Here is a 20,701-nt window from a genome sequence, read left to right on the forward strand (position 1 = left end):
ATCTGAATAGCAAACATAAAGAATTTTTAGAATTTAAAACTTATAGTTCCCTGAACTTTGAAAACAAGTTTTGCTATTATCTAAATGTACTTTTCCCCCCACTCTGACTTGAAATATAATGCTTTATGATTACGTATATTTTAAATGAAGTCTCTGGGTTTTGATGTTTTGGCAGTCTAATTCTTTTCCTCTGTTTAATGTGGTTAGAAAACGGGTGAGGCACTATTGTGCTGAGAATGCAGTGTTGGTATTCGTGGGCTTTCCCCTTCCAATGAGTGTATTTAGCAAATAGTTAATTTATTTGACATCACTTACAGAAATGCATGTAAATGGAAAAAGGAAAAATGAATAGCTTTCCTTTGAACTGATGATTGGATCTGAAAAGATTAGCAATAATTCAGACTAGTTTTCAGAAAATGAAAATGTTTGAAATCACATAGGTAGTATGGGTTTGTGTTTTGTTTCTGAGAATTCTCCTCTATTGATTGCAGCTGACACTTTGGATGTGTGTGGATGCTTCTGTGAGTGCTGGTTGCAGGATCAGGATCTAAGTTAGGGGTGCAAAGCAGGAACAGTAAGTCCTTTGAATACAGAAGGAATTAAACCAGCAGCAGCACGTGACACCCTGTGAGCACTTTTGTTTATTACACAGTTCTGAAAAGTGCAGTCTGCCTGTGTTTTAAGTGAGGTGAGGTTCCTAAATTTAAACATGAACGCAAAATGTTCACATGCACGGATTTCATTAGGATATAAAAGTCACATACAGTTACAAGATTTCTTCAATCTTCATTTCCTAATAGACTGTTTTTTGGAGCCTTTAACTGTGTTTGCCCTAATAATGCTGTGTTAGTTTGTAGGAGAACATAGTAATCACTGCATTTACAAAACTTATTATTGGGATTTTTTAACAAATTTGTTATGGGGGATGGAAAATTCTCTGATTAGAACAAAGTTACAGACAGAATGTAATAAGTTTGTTTCTTCTAAGCTGCAATCCTGATCGTTTTATAAACTGCAGATAAAATGGTATGTTTCATGTTTTAGTTTACCATCCAAGTATCTTTCATGACTGCTTTTTTTGTAGAAATGCTTGTGCTGAATCATCTTTCTCCATTTTCACATGACTGGTCACACATTGTGTCTTCTTTCTACGTTTTGCTGCTGCTTTTCATAAAAAGAAGAGTATGAGAGAAAGCAATATTAAAAGTAAAATTTATTTTCTCTATAATATATTTAATCTGTATTAACATTGACATTGGTAAGGTTTAGTTTTGAAAAAGTTTTCCCTAAATACTCCAGCAGTATGAGTTTATTGTATATCTGCAGAATTCAGCTCTTGGTACCTACTTCCAAATGCATACACATGCACTGTACCATTCCAGCCAACTCCCAAATAATTGCTTTTGAAATTCTGTCAGTAAAATATTCTCCCTAAGTCTGGTGCTTCAGCAGATCAAGTTCAAGATATTAGATATCTTGAAGACTCTTAAGAACAGTATCAGAGCTCTATTAGAATGGGCTGAATTCTGTTTATTTACTGTATTTTGTTGCAATTTTCTTCACTTTTTTCCTTCACTTACTGAATAGATTTTCAACTGTGACCATGCCTACATGAGAACCAGGCAGAAAAAGTCCTATTTAAAATGGATGTGATCTGAGCTTTTGTCTGTGAAGGCTCCCTGTCCTACTCAAATGTCAGTAGCAGTTATCTGTAGAAGTTGAAGCAAGCAGCCATGACCCCTGTTTTCTGAGCTTCCAGGACTTGGATTGTTCTAAGCCAGATGCAGTATAGTATCCATGTGTGGATTTTTGTAGAAAGAATGTCTTAGTCTGCTTTTTTTAACATATCAAAGTCTTAAAACATTTTAATTGTAGTGACTTTCGCAATCTAGTAGTGCCTTCTTAAAATCCTAATGCTTTACATCAACCAGGTCTCCCTAATTTCATGATAAATTAGTTTATAAAACTTAGTCACCTTCTGAAGCATGACATATCTCAGAAAAGCAGTGTTCTTTATTTCCCAGTATCTGGTGTTAATTGATGTGCCTATTGTTTCTGGTGAGTATTGTAGTTTCCTAGCTGCAAGAATTCTTCTGTCATCTTCTTTGTGAATAAAGATTACAATGTAGTCATCAATTTAAGTTCCTCCTAGTAACTGCAAATGCATTTATTTCATTTAACTTTTCCTGCTGTGGTCCTGTATTTAATGTGCTGTAATAATCATCTCAAGCATAATTTGCACTTATGGCATCTGTGTCAAGTCTTTCAGTTCCACTGTGCTTTAAAAATATTTGATACAGTTTTTATGCACGTAAGAATTGGCTTCTCAAAACTTCTGTAGGCTGTCAATTTAGTATCTTCTAATTAGGCTTTATCACCATCTCTCTGCTTGGTTTATGTGTGTCATAGGAAGCAAAACCTTGGTCATTGATATTTTACAAAGCAGCTTAAATTGTACTCCAAAGTCTTCTTTTCTGCTGATTCTAATGGTTGTGGACTTTGAAATCGCCAGCTCCTTCCCAGCATTTTCTAAAAGATCATCTAGTTTTCTTATAGAATTCTGTCTTTATTCTCAGCAGTCACTTCACCACAGAGCATTCAGTAGTGTTAAACAGCTTGTTATCTTACACAGGTGATATTTTACACCTTATTGTGTAACCTGCCTTCTGTCGTTTAGAATCTCTGCTAGTCTCCACATAAGAAGGATGTCAGGATCATCTATTTATGGGACCATTTATTTTGTCAAAGTTTTCTTGAGGCCCCCTTGTCTTAGGACCCCAGAGTGCCCAAAGTATTAAAAAATTTGTTTGTTGTACTTATGTTTAGATACAGCACTTTAAGACATGGTTTGGTGGTGGCCTTGGCAATGCTAGGTTAATGGCTGGACTGCATGATCTTAGAGGTCTTTTCCAACCTAAAAACTTTTATGATTGTATGAGTCTACTGGTCTGTCTAGAATATTCTGATTTTACCAAAACTAACTTAAAAAACCAGTGTTTCACTTAGGTTCCTCATTTACCTACCTCTATGTAGATAATAATGTGTATAATGCAGCACGATGGGGTAGCCCCTGCCTTTTACTGTACTGCTGCCATTTGTTATAATCTTAATTTGCAATTTTCAAGTGGGGGAGCAGATTGATTTTCTTGTTTCCTTGTTGCTTTTTGATTTTGTGAGTAACTAAGGGCTAGAGATGTAGATCCTTTATGCCCCCCTTCCTTGTGGAACTGAATTCTAAATGCTATCTGGACTCTCCTTTAAATTCCTAGGAAATTCCATCCTGAGACTCAGTTTGCTAAAGCAGGGTTGCTTGCTTAAAAAAGAATACAAAGATTTATAAACCAAAAGCCAATTATCTGTATTTGGGCCTTAGCCAGACTCAAGTAAAAAAGAGAGAGTGTGTGTGTGTGACTCTGGTGGGAAGTAGCTCAGAACCATGGAGAGCTCTTTTAAATTCCGCTATGGGGAATAATGGACATCCTTGATTTTTTCTTGTTATTGTTGCTAAAATTGGCCTGAGCTATTCAGGAATGAAGGAAGCTGAAGGGCTAGAAAAAGCCTGCACCGAAGGTAGGAACAAGGCCATAATACCTACTATAAAAGAGTAGGTGGAAAAAGTCTAACTTGCAAGTTAAGGAATTGTGAGATACTGCTGTGTTAATGTGAGATACTGCTGTAAAGCTGCTAAACATAGGAGTTGCTGGCCATGATAGTCACATCCTTATTGTAATGTGTTCACCATTACAATAAAGGAAAATACTGCTTTTCTCACAAATAATGAGTTTATGCACAATTATTCTGTGAAGGAAATGCCTTTTACTGTGGCTGTGTAGGAAACAGTAAGAATAACGCAATTTTAGGTTTTTCCTACAAGTGCTTGACTTCCAGATTGATTCAAATGGTGATTTAAAATCCTGCATTTTGTTAGTTATTATCAGTCTGAAATACTTGAATGGGATTTCACTAGAATTACCTTTGAGAGAATATGCAAATTCAACTTTTAAGTCTTTTGTTTCTGTAAAGTATTAATATTTCTTTAATAATTACAGACTTTATATGGAAAATTAATTTAAAATCTTATTTTTAGAATGTTTACCTTACAAAAAAAGTATTTTTTGGTAAAAATCTTCAAGCTTGCTTAATTGCTGTAGAAAAAGTTATATATATCTGGGCACAGAGACACAACAATCCAATCTTAGATATAAAAGAAAATAGCTCACTCATTAAAGCTGATAGTTGCTAACACTCACCATGGTTTGACAGGAAATTTATGCATTAGGGATAGTTGTTATAAATAAAAATGGGAACTCTGATTAACAGTGTAAACATAAAGTATTAAGTTTAAAAGGACATAAAAGGAGCTAAGCAAGAAGCGAATACTTTCAAAGGTGTTTTAAACTCAGCAAGTTTTAAACTCATCTGTCATTTTTCCTTAATAATGTGTCATGCCAATTTTGAGAGGAAAAGGCATTGGCAGCATTATGTGAGGTTTTGACTTGCAGCTTCATAGCTCTGTTTTATTCTTAGCCTTACTATTGTACAAAGTGCTTTGAGTTTTTCACTTCCTTCACTTTTAAATAAATGAATAGATCTTAGATCAGTGGTACACTTGAGCTATGGGGATGGTGAGGATCACATGCAGAAAGCAATTAAATTTTGGTGGCATGGAGCACTACAAAAGCTGTAAAGCAGTGTAAATTAGACAGCATGAACCTATATGCTAATACAAGTAAATGGCTTGAATTATCTTGTTAGGTGCTTTTTTGGGGGCTTTTTTGTGTGTAAAGTTCTGTATCCCAAGTAAAAGGAAACTGGAGTGCAAAGGGAAATTTTTGCAGGCTAAGATTTGTATATTTTGGCGCAGTGGAATTAAAGTTAAAGCAGATACTTTTTTATCATATGGCAATATTACTATTTGCAATCCCCAGTAAAATTTGTCTTGCTCTAATAAAAGTACTGCATGAAACATGGTTCCATTTGAACTAGAAAATGGTAATAAAAAAGCAAGTCTAATTATTTAGTTAATGATCCCATTTGGCATTCTTTCCCTGATGTGGCCCACTCAAAACTGTGTTCCGGCATTTCTATGAAATCACCCAGACCCCAAGTCTGCCATGTATAAGAAGAAAGTCTTTTAGCTCAGTTCTGTGACTGTTTTTTGTGTTTTTTTCTCCCCAGCATCTGAATACCATATAGCCTTCACTATGCTTTGATTTTGCAAAACCTCCTGGTTGCAAATATCACTTCAGTTTTCTTATGGTTGCCAAGTGTCATGCATTTTTGCATAACTATTACAAACTCAGCAGCTCTCTCATCTGCCTGTTTTTCATCTTGATTTATAAACATCCAGCTGAGTTGTGAACAGACTGATGTTAAGTTTCCTGGTTATTAGATTTTTGCATGTTGCTTTGATGCCAGCCAAAAGAGAAAAGATCTTACCTCTGATCTTGCTTCTGATGTCTGCAGCCATTAAGGAATGACATGGGGAAGCAAGTGGAAAAGAAAGGAAAGTTTAGTGGAGTGCTGCAGCAGAAACAAGAATGGAAAAGTCAAATATTACCTATTCCTTTCCCAAGACATCCAGATTATTCTACTGATAGGGCACTGCACTTTCCCCAAGAAGAGGCGGCTGAACTTTGGTCCCAGATGAGCACTGAAACGGGAGGCAAACATTCTATTAAGTCTGTTAAGAAAGGAATGCACCATTTCTGTTTGTTAACTCTCAAATGACTTATGCAGGGCAGAAAGCCTTATTCTGTTCAGCTTCTTGATTTAACTACTGTATATTTTTGAATGCATTTTTGGTGCTTTAATGAAAAGGGAATAAGCAATTTGGAATCCTTTACTTAATGAAATCATCATTTCAGTGGCAGTTTCCTTTATCTGTTTTGCACTTACTTGTTTAGGAACTACTTTCTCCTACCTCATGAGCCAAATTTATCTAGGTGGAACTCCTAATTCTCAAAGTTTGTTATGTGTTTATTTACAAGTGTAAAAAAATTTCAATATCACAAATTCTTTCTTTTTATAACACATAAATTATGTCCTTCTAACTTCCATCGTCTGATCTTTTACTTCATTGCTTCCAAAGATTCTCTTCCTGTTTTATTTTTTTTTTTTTGGAATGAAGCTTCTGCAAGGATTATCAGTAGATTATTAACTTATTACTGTGGAGGAAGATCATGCTTGATGTTAGAGGTTTGAATTTTTATTTTTCATGAACTGGGGTTTTATTAGAATAGGGTTCTATGGAGTTGACACAGTAAGTAAACAAAAGAAAATAAACCTTTACTATCATGTGATTGTCCTGTTCATTTTCTAAGGTAATTTTTATCTTAAAATGACATTTCATTAGTTCAGATTAAACAAAGGTAACGTCTCACTTCACTGTGTTTCTGGTTAATGTATTATCCTAGTACTTAAAAAGGACTTTAAAAGTGAAGACTGTTTTATCCATTGCTTATTAAAATGAATCCATATATGTAATTTCCTTGGAGGAGAGCATTGTTTCTGTAATTGACTCTTTTATCATTCTAAAAGAAGAATCACCAATAGGTTTTTGTCTTTTTGACAGAAAATCTTGTATATATTTGTCAAGTACTCTGCTCTTTTTCTTTCAAGCTACAATTCCCTCTTTTGTTCAAAATAACATTGATTGAAAAAAAAAAAGAGAAATTACTGTATCTTTTTTGAAGCTTTCACATGTAATATGCTACAAGAACTATGAACACTTATATTTAATATTGTATCTAATACGAAGGAGTGCTTATTATTTTCAAACTGTATTTGTTACTGTTGATGTACTGTTGATTCTTGTATCTAGTTTAGAAAAGTAATTACTTCTGATTAGATTCTTAACCCCTGATAAACTCTTTCAAGGTCAGTGTTCTGTGTATAGCTTTAGCTTAAAAGCCCCCAAGTGCTGTGGGTATGGACTCCTCAGAGCCACTGCTGTTGTGATAATTGAACCTTTAGGTGTTCATGTAGCATAAGTTTGAGGAATATTTGGTCTCTGATACTAAAAGTACCTAAATTGGTGTTCTGATAGTTTGTTTTTTATCTCTGGCCAGAAGCTATGTAGCTGAAGTAGGATTAGTACTTAACTCCATTGTGTTTTTTGTTATTGTGTGTGTGTGCTCTGGGATTTTTTTCTTCAAGTAGAAATAAATTTAGTAACTACAGGGGCATAGGACCCTGAATTTGCCATAATTTTTATGTGGTTCACCTTAGGCGTTCTCTATGTAATTAGCTCTTCAAAGGAAACCAAATGTTTTTTAATTGAAAAAGTGCTCAGTTTTATTAGAGTAACAGTTAGGATAAATAACACTTTAAGTTTTGCAAATTCAGTGAATAGGGAAGAAAGAAGAAAAGGGAAAAAAATGTTTACAAGGTTTTCTCTGCCCACATTATCATTGTGAGTGTACTGTTGCTTCTACTTGCTCACAGTTAATTCAGTGCCTTTAAGCCTTGAATTGCATGAAGAAAGCTTATATTTGTTTGGAAGATAGCAGGAATTTCCTTGAAATTTTGGAAGTTGTATTCTTTCGCTATGGAATATTTTTAAAGAGCTGTTCAACTTATTTGTATTTTGTTTTCTCCAAATTTCCAGATCTGTGATTTTTTTCCAGTGATTATTCTGTTGACTTTTAAAATTTTGATTGAAAGCAAGTTCTTTCCAAGGTTTTCTTAACATATTCATAATTTTTATAAATGATAAAAATACATAAATGATAAAAGATATGAGAGAATATATTAATATTCTTCTATTAATTTTATTAAAATTAAGGTTAAATATTCTGTCTTGGATTTTTTATTTTATTTTTTCCATTTCAAAGTTTTGCCTGATATTTTGAACAGGGAGTAATGCTTAGAGAGGGGTAAACAATTATTTGACAAAACTGCTAAATGGCTGAACTGCTTTAATTGATTATGCAGATTTATATCTCTCATTCAACATGTATAACATCTTTCAGCTGCAAATTTGATGGTATCTGTAAATATTAATGAATCAACTTCAAACATAATTTTGAAGTTGGCAAATATTGACAAGGGAAATTGGGGCCTGGTGAGACTGACTTGTAAAATGTACTCACAAAATCAATACAGAGCCTAAAATATTCTTTGATTTAATTCTTTGGTTGCTAGATCACATTGTATCTTAATCTAGATATAATGAAAAAAATGGTAGTTAATAATGTTCTGATTGAGTGATTGATTGATCTTTGTGGATAATCTATGATTAGCTAAATAAGAAAACATTAGATTCTTTCTCACTCTTATGAAGAGTAAATCAAAAGGAAGTTGTTCTTACAGAATGTGAAATTAAAGGGATTAATTTTTTTCTTTCAAACAGTTACTAATCTCACTGACTGCTGGAATAGTGGATTTACATGTTAACCTCCAACCTCCATGATGCAGTTGTGTTTCTTTCCTTCTGTCACGGACAGGGTAAGCTGTTGTTCATACGTGTCACAAAGTTAGGATTTTTAAAAATTTTCTGCTGTTTATGTGACTGATAAAATACATTGTATGTTTGCGTGTTGTGCCTTTTGGAATAATACTTTGTACACACCAAAAAGCTGTAAAAGTTCTTTTATGTCACGGAATCACATCATTGCTGGCTTTAGGAAGTTTCTTTGGGGATCTTTTAGTCCAACACCAGTGATCAAGGTAGGGTTGATTAGAGTTCATTGCTTGGGTCTTTGCCCAGCCTCCCAGGATGGAGACTCCACTGACAATTTTTGCTGCACTTTCACCAGTGTAACTATGTGATGTGCTAAAGACAAAGAATTTAATTTAATGTGACATGTTGTAGAGAATAAACTATCATGGGAACTTTTAATAATGAACTGTTTCTTTGGTCATGAAAAATGAATAACTAGAAATTGTCCTGCAGATTTATTTGTCTAGATATTTTGAATCAATCTTTTCTACTTTCTGCTTTTTCAAAAATTTTGCATCAAACATTTGTACTTATTATAACCACTCTTTTTTTTTTTTTGAGGAATCATTTCCATTAACATCTGATTGATTTATTGATGTGAAACTTCCTTAGTATGCAGGTTTTGGTTTTGTGGGCTTTGTTTTTATTTGTTTTATCTTAATTTTGTTTTGGTTTTATTAGTTTTTTTCTTAATGGTGGATATTTAGACTTGCAAAGGATAAAAATCTAGAAATTACCTAAGTAATTTGTACCACTTTGAACAGCAAGGAGGTAATGTAAAGGAATATAATAAAACAGAAAGTAATATCAGAAATTATTTTGCTTTGAAGCACTTGTTCAGGGCTTCAAAGATTATTATTTTTGATAACAACTCAGGTATTTGTGGTAGTTAGGGATCACTGATGGAGGAGGAGGATGCTTATAGAAAATAATTGCATACATTCCTTAATTACCTTCCTACATGATTCTGATTGAACTTCGACTTGTGAGGGAAATTGCACCCATTATTCTCTCAACTTCAGTTTTTCTGCTACACACCACCTTAAGAACTTGAAAAAAGCCATAGCCACCTTGGTTTGGTGATCTCTGTTGTGTCTTTTTTGGAAATTTATTGATGCTACTCTGCTTGCAAATGAATCAATTCTTGAACTGTTGATGATCTCTTACTTTATATTCTACATGTGCTCATCCTGTTGATTTATTTTGGTTGCATCAGTAAATATTGACTTCCTAAAAGAAGAATAAATTTGTCACAAGATTACTAATTGGACATTCTGAATATTTCTCTATTTATTCCTTTGTCTTCCATTCTGAAGGTGTTTTCATTTCAAATTTTTGCAAAGCTGTTTTCAGGTATAAAATACCTGTTAAATTGAAAATAGTTTCTGTGCTACTCAGCTGAGCATTTTACATCAAATACACACTGTAAGCTCCAAAATAATACCAGAATCTTCCCCTGCATTCCCATGCTTTGAATATTTTGTCTGTATTATAATATGTATTGTGCTAAAGCTTCTAAATGAATCTTCAGATGACTCATCTCAAGTTGATAATCTTCCTTTTAGACTTGAGGTTTTAATTCCTCAAGTCCTGTTAATTTACCTTCTTCATAATCTCTGTAAGTCTGAAAAATCATCAAGCTTCTACATTCAATGGCAGAACCTCTTCAGTGAAATTTCAGGAAGGATAAATCACATTGTGTCTTTCTCCAAAGCTTTTTCTGATTGGTTAAGATTTTGTTTTCTAACCAAATGAGTGGGCTGGAGCTTTGACACAGTTAAGGAAGTCCCTCAGTACCATCTCTTTCTTCTCAAATATTTAATTTGAGAATAATCTGCAGATTGTATCAGACACATAGATGTATTTATTAATGTACAAATGTAAGGGACTATATGAAGAGCATATCATGCAAATGGCTCAGAGCAATGTGTACAGGTATAAAATTAGACTTACAGAGAGAAACACTAGTAAAGAGGGAATTGTGAATGTACGAGTAAATAGTGAGTAAATACGAGTCTGATTATGTCTGCTTATGGCCTCTGATATATGTGAATAGAAGTTAAGAAAAAAGAAGTAAATTTCTACAATAGTAAGTATATATTTGTAATACTATGAATTTTATGTCCTTTACGTTCCAGAAAAAGAGGAAGTGGATAGTTTTTATGGGGAGAAAGAATATAAATAAACCAGTGAGCTTGACTAGGAAACTAAATGAACTTAATTTTGGAACTTTTGGAACACAAACATTAATACATGCTCTGTAAATGGGTTTCTGTTCTCTGGTTGAAGAAAACAATAGATATAATTTGTATGTTAATAAAGGTAATTAAAAAGTTATAGATGAATGAAATGCTTTCCAAATTGTTTCCAGTCACGATTCTAAAAATGTTTGCAACTAAATGGGAAAAGGTCTCTTGGGATTGATATATATGAATGCTAGAATTAGAAATAATTACCAGTCCTGGCTTGATTACAGTAGTGTGCAAAGCATGGAAAAAAATTCAAAGAAATGATGGTTAACAAAGTAGAGGTAGATATAAATGGGAAATTAGATAAATGCAGCATAGATTTGTTATCAGATTTTTTTTGATCTTTATTACTTTGGGTTTACTTACTTATTGTTTCAATGGGGTCAATTTACCAATGAAACACAGTTGGGGAGATAATGTGTATGTATCCCTTTCAGCATTTCTTGGCACACAGAAAGCTCTATATTGAGTGAGAGAAGTTGTGGATGAAAATAGAATCATTTGTAGGAAAAGGAAGTAGCTGAAGGGATGAAGTGACAGGGACTTGTGCTGCAAGGAAGAGTATCAACCTGGAGGAGAGACCCTGTTAGGGCAATTGATTACATGTGTTATTCATCTGGGATGTTTTCAGTAGTGACAATGTCACAAAAATATAATCATTTATAATGAAATATAGGTCACAAAATAGAGGAGGGTTCTGATGGGGTCAGAAAAATGTACAAGAGTTTTTTATGTGGTATACTGCAGTGGTAGAATGGGATAAAGTGTAATAACAAAAAAGGGATGAAAAATAACAATTTCTGTATATAAGATAGGAGCTTATAACTTTGAAGAGAGAGAGATGCAAAAAGGTGTGAATGTATTATGTCCTTTTAAAGTGGTTGCTGACTGCCAGAGCAAAGCAGCCATGAAAAGAGAAATCTTGTTTTGGGACACATCACACGAGGCAGGTCCAAGAGAGAAAAGCAAGTATTTGGTTCATACGAGACACCAGCAATGCCCTGTGTTACATGCAGAATTTTGATTCAATTACCATGTAAGTCTTCATAAAGAATGCATTGCATACACCGTGAATAATATTTGTAAGGTTTGCTTATTTTTATCAAACACTACAGAAGGATTTACTTGTTACTTTTGTCCTTTGATCCTTAGTTTTATTTTAATATCCTAAAAGGATTATTTCCTTAGGCTCTAATCCTTTGTCAGAGGCTGTGCCATCACATTATTCTTAAATAGGAACTGGAATCAGAAAGTTGGTTTTAATTTTCATTTTTATGAGAGTACAACAGGCTAACATTACTTAGAGTAGAATACTTTCATTAGAAGGTAGTTTTAGTTAGTGAAATCTTAAAAATATGAAATCTTAATATCTTTTAAGTTTACTTTTAAGAGAAACTAACAATGTTCTGAGGATTCAGTGTAAGTTGTAAGTCTGCTGTAACATGCTTTTTGAGTGTCTCACAGTTAATGGTAAGTCATTGTGATGGCTCTTAGAGTGGAATGAATTTCATGTTTTGTACATTGCACAATTTTAGAAGATGTACATACCTTACATATAGTCCCATATATGTTAGCTAAAGTGATGTGTGTGTTTTACTTTTTGAGTAATTTTCTCCTTTTCAGCTTACATAAAGTACACTTTTTTCCTAGGCCAGTAGGTGGTTGAGCCAAAAGTAGACTTGCTTAGTTTGCTTTGAATTTAATCTAAAATAACTTGAAACTGTACATTGCCAAGAAAAATCATAATGCTATTCTGGGGCTGTAATTCTGTAGGATGCAGAAATGCACAAGGAGAAAATACACACTGCGTCACTGAATTTACTATTGAAAACATGCTTGGAATAGTGCATTAAAAAGAACCTTATTTAAGCTATAGAAGAATTTGAAATTATGTAGTATTGAGCTATTAAATTTTTCATTTCTTAAATACCTTTTAAAGCTTTAAAATAATTTGAAGGCTTTGTGGGAGCAAGATGAAGAAAGATAGTATTTTTGGGTTTTTTTTTTTTTTTGATTATTAATTTGGTTTTGATTCATCATTTTTGCTATAGCAAAATATTTTTGCTATAGCAAAATAACTTTGACATGGATGCACATTATTTCTCATTAAGATATTGGTGCTACGCTTCAGTCACTTTTTTAGTTATAATTTTAATCAAGTCTCTTTAGTATTTTGTTTAGTTGTTTTCACTTAGTCATTCAGTGCGTTCCATTGCAGCAATGTTTTTTTTAACCAAATTTTTGCTGTTAATTTGGCAACAAAACTTTTTCACATTCTTACAATCAACTGCGGCTTACATGTGTAGTATGCACAATTTGATTTCCCAATTAAGGCTTGAAGCAGACCCTTATTTTAGGTAAATATTCTGTCTCTTCTTCATGGAGTCTAAACTAATTTGTGACACTATCCACATTTTCTGTGCTATGCACTTATAATAATAAATTTTAACTTGAGTTCCCTTCTCACAATGTTATTTTTCATTCAATTGATGCATTGAACATTATGTATTCCCAATGATTTATGGTAGCCACTACTTACCAGACATAGTTTATTTCATAGCTAATGCTCCAAATTTTGTAGTGACTTTTTATAATAAACCTACAAGATTAAATTAAACCTGAAAAATAGCTTACTGTACGTGATGCTTTCAACTCAGCATTTGCTTTTAATGTTATTTCATTCTTATTCTACAAAACCTTTTCCTGATATTGGTTTGATGTCTTTAGTAGCCGAAGTAACAAATCAATTTATAAGGAGTGATAGAGAACCTCTACATTTAAAACCAAAAAGCATTTATTTTAATCAACATCAATGTGCTGTTTATTTCTCATTATGTAGAGAAAATTTTATAGATATCTGCAGTCTTTTCATCTTCTCTCTCAGGGAAACAGGAGACCTTTTAAATTTGTATATGGAAGACTTTGCACTGTTAATGTCGTACCAAATTGCGTTATTTCATGGCAGCTAAAAGTTGTGTCTTTACAAGCATACATTGAGGAATAACTGGAGGTTACCAAGTTCACTGTGGCATCTGCAGTCCCACACTGGTACTGGCATTAGAGCTGGCTTTGATTTACTGCACTGATGGAAGCTGCTGCACGTACTGAGCCTAGCCTTGCCTGGCACCTGAGACTGGCATTTCTGTGGTTGCTAGCTGGGCTCTTATAAATGGGACATGATTTACCTGAGGAGTCAGGTTGAAAAACCCTCTTAACTGTGTGTAGTGATTAAATTTTTTTAAGAAAATTGGCTTGAAAAATTGCTCTAGAGCTGCTGGGAAAAATAGAGGAACACAGTCTTTTTCATTTCATATATCCAGGGTAAGCCTTTTGAAAGAGATAAGAAATTTATTTTTTACATTATTTTAGAGAGTAACATTGTAAGAATGCAGTTGATTGTTCTCAGGATAGCCCAGAAAGGAAACAAGAACTAATCTAAAATTGAAGGAAAAAAATTAACTAATTACCATTATACTATGTAATGTATTTATGCCCTGGAAAATGCAAGTTTATGGGTAAATCTAATCAAATGTAAGACAAGAAATCATGCTAAATCTCAGTGGATAACTAACTACTAAATTAAAATTCATGGCATAAAATGAACATAATATTCTTAGATAAAGGACCTTCACTATATAATTCTAACATAAATTTATAACACTAACAACTGCTATTTAGGTATTTTTCTGTCTCCTGCTTAATAAAATACATTTATTGGTACTGCTTTGCCCCACCTTTTGGGTTTGATGGACTCTTATTTAGATGTTCAGTGTCAGATGGTGTTGATAACCATGTTATGATCCATGACAGATTTGAATTGCTGCATTTGTGGGCTGCTGCTCTGGGGTTCTTTTTCTAGCTCAAGGCTCATACTCTCAGTCTTGGCAGTCTTGAACTTAGTTTAGAGTATGAAACCTCATAAACAGCTGTAGAAAATTAAACAAGTATAAATATTGACATTACCTCTTGACTTTCTGTCAGGCAGATAGCTGTGGCATACGTCTGCATGTGGAGATCTCAGAAACCTGAGACAAGCTATAACAAATGAACAGTTTTAAAAATGTGATGATTTCTCCTTTGTTTTGATTTATGTACAGGTCTTGTGTCAACTTTGAAATAATGAATCAGAGAATGACAGAATGGTTTGGTTGGAAGGAACCTTAAAGATCATCTAGTTCCAACTGCCCTGCCATGAGCAGGGATGCCACTAGGTCAGGTTTCTCAAAGTTCCATCTAGCCTGGCTTTGAACTCTTCCAGAGAGGGCACATCCAGGGATTCTGGATATCTCATCCCTGGAATGTCAAATACATTGACATTTTGCATTTCCAGAACAGTATGAAATAAAAGAAGTTGTGTGAAAGCCACATTACAGTACAAAGTTGATAGTTAAGTGCTGTTGGAACTCGTGTATAATTAGATACACCACATTTGAGATATAGGCTTTTTAATGTTTTTTTTCAGAATGTTCTTCCTATTCATTCAGCTAGTTTAGCATCTGTACTTTATATTTAACTCTACTGTGACCTAACTTATGAAAAGAACAATGAAATCTTCAGAGATTGATAGAAATCTGATAAAACCTGTGAGGACTTTGTTGCAATTAGCCCAATGCGGATCTGATATTTCATAGAATTACCAATCACATCTAAAGCCCATTCTTAACGGGCCTCAAAGGTCATTTATACACAACTCTGCACACTGATGAACTGATTTTTTCCCCATTTTTTTCCTCATTAAACATCTTGATGATCTCCAGATCATTGCTATCAGACTTTTTCACCTCATGTTTCACCTTGTTTTCCAAACATTTATGAATATGTCAAGCTGTATGGAGTCTACTGTGAGTGCAGGGAGGTTCCTGCTCACTCTTTCCACTAAACTGATAGTCTGGTCTTGCTGTACATCTCTTCTAACAGGGTGGGCACTCACATGAGGATCTTTCTTCTTCCATTCAGCTTAGGCTTTTTGGAGCAATGTGGGAATCTTGTTGAATGCCATTTGAAAATTCACATTGATCAAATAAATTATGTAACAATTAGAACTGGTTCTGTCTTGCCTGTGTGTTTATTTACATCTTCAAAGGAACTTTAATAAATTTATGGGGCACAATTTGTCTTTCTAAAAGTAATGTTAGTACTTTTATACTTCGATTACTTTCATCCTTATGTCTGCAGATTTATTTCATCTTATTATTTCTGCCAGTTTGGCTAACATAAATATATTATTTTCCTGGTCTGTAATTACAGGGCTCCATGCTGTAGACCTTAGAAATAATTCTAGTTTACTTTCTAAATTTTCCATTCCTTTGCTACAAAGTCATTATAAGTAAGAGGTTGCGTGCCTCCGTTAATAATTAAACTATTGTATTCTTTAACTTCTTTAGAACTGTTGGAAGAATACCGTCTCTTCCTGATGACTTTTTTTATCAATTTTGTGGATTTTTGATTGTCTGATCTACTAACACTGTTGTTTGAGACAGATCAACGCTGCCTCTGGTAAAGAAGATACCTGATTTGTAAGTCTGCTTAAACTTATATTTTATGATAAACAGATAGGAAAAAAGTCAATATTTTGCTTGCAAAGTGCTCTGTAAACAATTCTATCCTATCTTACTAGTCATTACTGGATTTTTTTTTTTTGCCTCTTTTAAACATACACAAACTACCCCTCTTCTCAAGATAACTTGAGAAATTTTTCAGCATTTTCAGTGCTGTTGAAAACACTAAGCATTTTGTATCTGGAAATGTGTGCTCCAGGCATATTTCCATAACTGGATGAGTTTGGAAGTTATTGCAATTTAGGAGGATTTTGCTCTAGACTTTAAATAAGTGGGAACAGAATAAAATAACTAAATGAAATTAAAAAGAAGTTAAGGTGAAAGAAGGATCAAACAGAAAAGAATAATATGGGAGAAGGTAGATGTGGATGGTATCTCAGAGGAAATATTGTGGATTTAGAGATTTGAGAATTCAAAAAATGGGTTACTTTGAAAATTGAGTCAGAATGGCATATATGTGCCCTTAAAAAAGGTAGAAATGTTACATTGCTGAGAAAGAGGAAGAAAGGGGAGAAGTACTTAAAGAAGACTATGGACATGCTGTCAGTTAAAATTTTATCTAGATAGTTGAGGAAATTTGTTCCCTAGTAGAATATTTTGCCAAGTAGAAAATGAGTTGAGGTAATTTTGCATTCTTTTAAATGGCATGGTGGTTTTTTTCATGAGAGAAGGTATTACCTTTGGAGCATTTTTTGCCTTTATTATAGTTTTAATAATAAAGTATATTATTATATATATATATATATAATATATATATATAACTATATATATATATAACTATATATATATAACTATATATATATATATATATAGTTTTAATAATAACAACTTCACAATATATGTTTGATAGTTTTGAAACAGCAGAGAAGTGTTTCTAAAGTCATGCCTGATTTTTAAATACTTGCAAATAACAGAATATACTGTTAAACTGACTATAACTCATTTGTTAGAGTGGCAGTCATTATAAAAATAGAGAAGACAGTTAATAAAAGTGAAAAAAATGAAGATGTATTTGTAATTAAATAAAAGCTATTTATTGATAGTAAAGGAAAATGTTAAGTTTACTAGAGTTACTTTGAAGCAATTTTAATGTCTGAAATGACACATGAAATGGTAAATATTTCTCTTATAAAAAGCAACATTTTTTCTGGCCATTTCAAAGCCAGGATTAATTGCATGGCCTTTCATTCGTGAATTCAGCATAATGTTCTCTGCAAAGTTAAAAGCTTTTTTCTTTGTCTCTGTGACAGAAAGTACTAGCATTGTCAATTGTTATTCTTGAATGTTAATGAAAATACGTTTAGCTCAATTGCAGTCCACTATATTTTTACATATCAGAATTATAATTTCAGGTTTATTTTCATTTTTTCCCACAGTATATTAATGAAGAATGATGCAATATTAATGCTTTCTATGTACGGCCTTATAAGAATCTTCTTTAAGGAGTTGCAGTAAGACAAACACTGAAAATAGTTTTTCTCTGGTACAATGTGTTGAAGCAGAAGAACTGGAATTGTCCACCTTTGTACAAGCTAAGAAAATGTTTGCTATTTTGTGAGTGGAAGCAGCTCAGGAGTGAATTGAACTTCTGAAAATGCGGCCATGGACTGGTTCCTGGCGTTGGATTATGCTCATCCTGTTTGCTTGGGGAACTTTGCTGTTCTACATTGGAGGGCACCTGGTACGAGATAGCGAGCACCCGGATCACTCCAGCCGGGAGCTGTCCAAGATCCTCGCTAAGCTGGAACGGTTAAAGCAGCAAAATGAAGACTTGAGGCGCATGGCAGAATCTCTCAGGTAGGATCTCAAAGTCAATAAAACTGCTCAGAAAATGTTTGAAATATGAAATAGCAGAATTTAAATTGTAAGGGTTGCTTGTGGGAATTTTTGCAAGATTATATTTCACGTTTAAAAGTATATATTAATGTTTTAATCTGTGCTCTAAGTAGATAAAAATATATTGCAAAACTTCTGAATAAATAATGTACATTTAGTTCTGGTCTAATGTAATCATTACTTAAGAGTCATTTAATGGTGTAGAAGTGTTACTGTCACAATAACAAGAGTTCTGTAGGTGATTCACCCCTCAATGGCAACTTCAAACAAGTGCAATTATTATGACATTGATACAAATTAGAACATCTAGTTCTTTATACTTCTGCATGCAATAATTGGAAGAGCTCATTTTAAAATTGCTGAAAACATTTGTACAGCTTGTTGAAGATAAATGCTGACTTGCTGAAGATGATCTGCAATAGATTGCTGCGTAATACAAATCCTTTTATCTAAGTTTTCTTCCTTGCGTTGCTGCTAAACTTGTAGAAACACTTGTAAAAAAGTAGTATCATCTCCTTTTTTACAATTACACTGAAATATTGAAAATATTGAAAATATAATAGTCATTGAAATATAACCCATGCAACTTACAGTGGCTGGAAGAGAGTAAATGGTTTTACTGGTGGCAGGGTACTGTTTGCCACTCAAGAAGGAGGCAGTAGAGGCAGGACATGCTAAGTAGAGGCTAAACTATATTTTAGGCAGTCATGATTTTTCTAAATACCTTTCAATATTTTACTAACCTTTAGTGAAATGTCTATGTGCAGATAAATATTTCATTTTTGATGAGCAAGGTTTAAGTGATAGCTTATGCTGTTGATAATTTCCCATGCTTTATAAAACGAAAAACCTCAGTTTGCATCTACTTTAAACATGCTACAGTATTTCCACATTCCTTCTCTGTGATTCCATTAATGGTGTCAGGATGCTGGAATTAGATGCAGAACTGTGTGGACTGGACTCCGTTCAGCTTTTTTGGAAATATATTCTTTAGCAATATTTCTGACACATTTCCTCAGAGTGTTTCTATATCATAACCTCAGAAGGATCTGAAATTCTGGCATGAGAAAGCCTAAATGACTTTAAATACCAGTTGAACAGTGACTCATGTCCAGGTTCAGTTGTCAGTGCTCTCCAGGAGTGAGCCAGCTTGAGACTGGAAGACTTCAGGCATAGTTTTTTTCTGGAAGTAATGTGAGATTGCTGAAGTACTGGACTTTGAGGGAAATTATGCATGACAATATAGGGCCTTTCCATTATTTTTACTGTGCCAAATCCTTGGTACTGTTTACTTAGAAACATCAGAAATAGGTTTTAGAAATATCCTGGTAAACCTGTGTTACTAAAGTATTATAATATAATATGGTACAGAATTTCAGTATTTCATTTCTTTGTTTGTCAGACAGAATAAGCTATGTTGAAAATAGCTGTTAGCTTTAAAACTGTCCCATTTCTAGTTTTGTAGCACCGTGTCTGTTTAAAACAAGGCATTAACCAGCAGTCCATGGATTGAGTATCCGTGTCCTGGAAGAGATCACTGCTGCTGTGAGCATACATTATAGGAACAAAACACCTCTTAACTTCAGAAATCCAATTAGACAGAAAAGATTACTTTTGCTCCAGTTTACATCTTAAAGTAAAGATGTAATTTATTTTAGGCTTTATTGATCAAAGACAGAAAGATTGGAACTGTGATTTGAATATGATTTAATTGCTAGAATATTTTGTTTTGTACTGAAAACTTTAATTACTGATAGTGTCAGTTAAATCTGAGTGGTAAGACAACACTCTCTACATCAATAGAGCTCATAACAGGCATGAGGTAAAACTTGATTTTGCTGCCCTTTTCCACTAAGATTTTGTATCTAGAGAAGAAAACAGCGCATTAAAATTTTGTGTGGTTAAAACAGAGAATATATTATAGTATGCAACGGGGCTAAGATCATTGCTGAAATTAAGAATATTCCAAATCAGAACTTAAAGTTACTTGTGGAGGAGTTACGTACGAGAGTGCGTACCTGTAAAATTGGAGCAGTAGACAAACATCTGATTAACAATACTAGTTAATTATACTAGTGAAAGTATTTTGGCACTATTAGATAAAACTTTTGCCTGGCAAAAAGTTCCAAGTTAACAGAATTTACCTCAGTGGGCAAAGAAGTTTTGTGAATGTTACAAAATTATCCTGATGAATAGTTGCTCTATTAATAATAGCTAGTTAGGGCAGGCAGGAAGGGGCAGAAGGCAGGTGTGGTTACAAGAATCAGTAGTTTAGTAAGAGTGTAAGTTGTTTTTTAATTTCCATTTTGAAGTTAGAGAAAATTGATATTTCATCTTTAATTGTTAATTAAAATGGTAAAATGCATTTCAGTACATTTCAGTTGCCTGGACTTTCCCATTATAATGGGTTCCTAAGACTCCCCAGACTTCGTTATCACCTGATAAAAATCTTCTGAGATGGCTGAAAACAGGAGCTGGGCTGTGCTTGTTTGCATCTCTTAATGAATGCCAACATGCAGTGACAAGAAGTGATCTTTCCACCCTGAGATTTGAATCCTCCTTTGCTGCCAATTTATGTGGCAGCCCCTTATGCCCAAAGACAACAACAAAAAAAC

General features: G+C 33.6%; 1 protein-coding gene across 6 annotated transcripts in view; it reads left to right on the forward strand.

Moving 5' to 3' along the window:
- Positions 1–20,701, forward strand: part of FUT8 (fucosyltransferase 8) — a 97,534-nt gene that overhangs the window by 33,841 nt on the left and 42,992 nt on the right. For all 6 annotated transcript variants that reach the window (XM_005480117.4, XM_074543165.1, XM_005480115.4 and 3 more), the window contains 3 exons: positions 8,354–8,448; positions 16,077–16,208; positions 17,627–18,047. In XM_005480117.4, coding sequence (XP_005480174.1) covers positions 17,845–18,047 — 203 coding nt within the window. In that variant the 5' untranslated portion in view covers positions 8,354–8,448; positions 16,077–16,208; positions 17,627–17,844. The remainder of the gene's footprint in view (positions 1–8,353; positions 8,449–16,076; positions 16,209–17,626; positions 18,048–20,701) is intronic.

The sequence above is a fragment of the Zonotrichia albicollis genome, chromosome 6 (genome assembly GCF_047830755.1).
Source record: "Zonotrichia albicollis isolate bZonAlb1 chromosome 6, bZonAlb1.hap1, whole genome shotgun sequence".
NCBI lineage: Eukaryota > Metazoa > Chordata > Aves > Passeriformes > Passerellidae > Zonotrichia > Zonotrichia albicollis.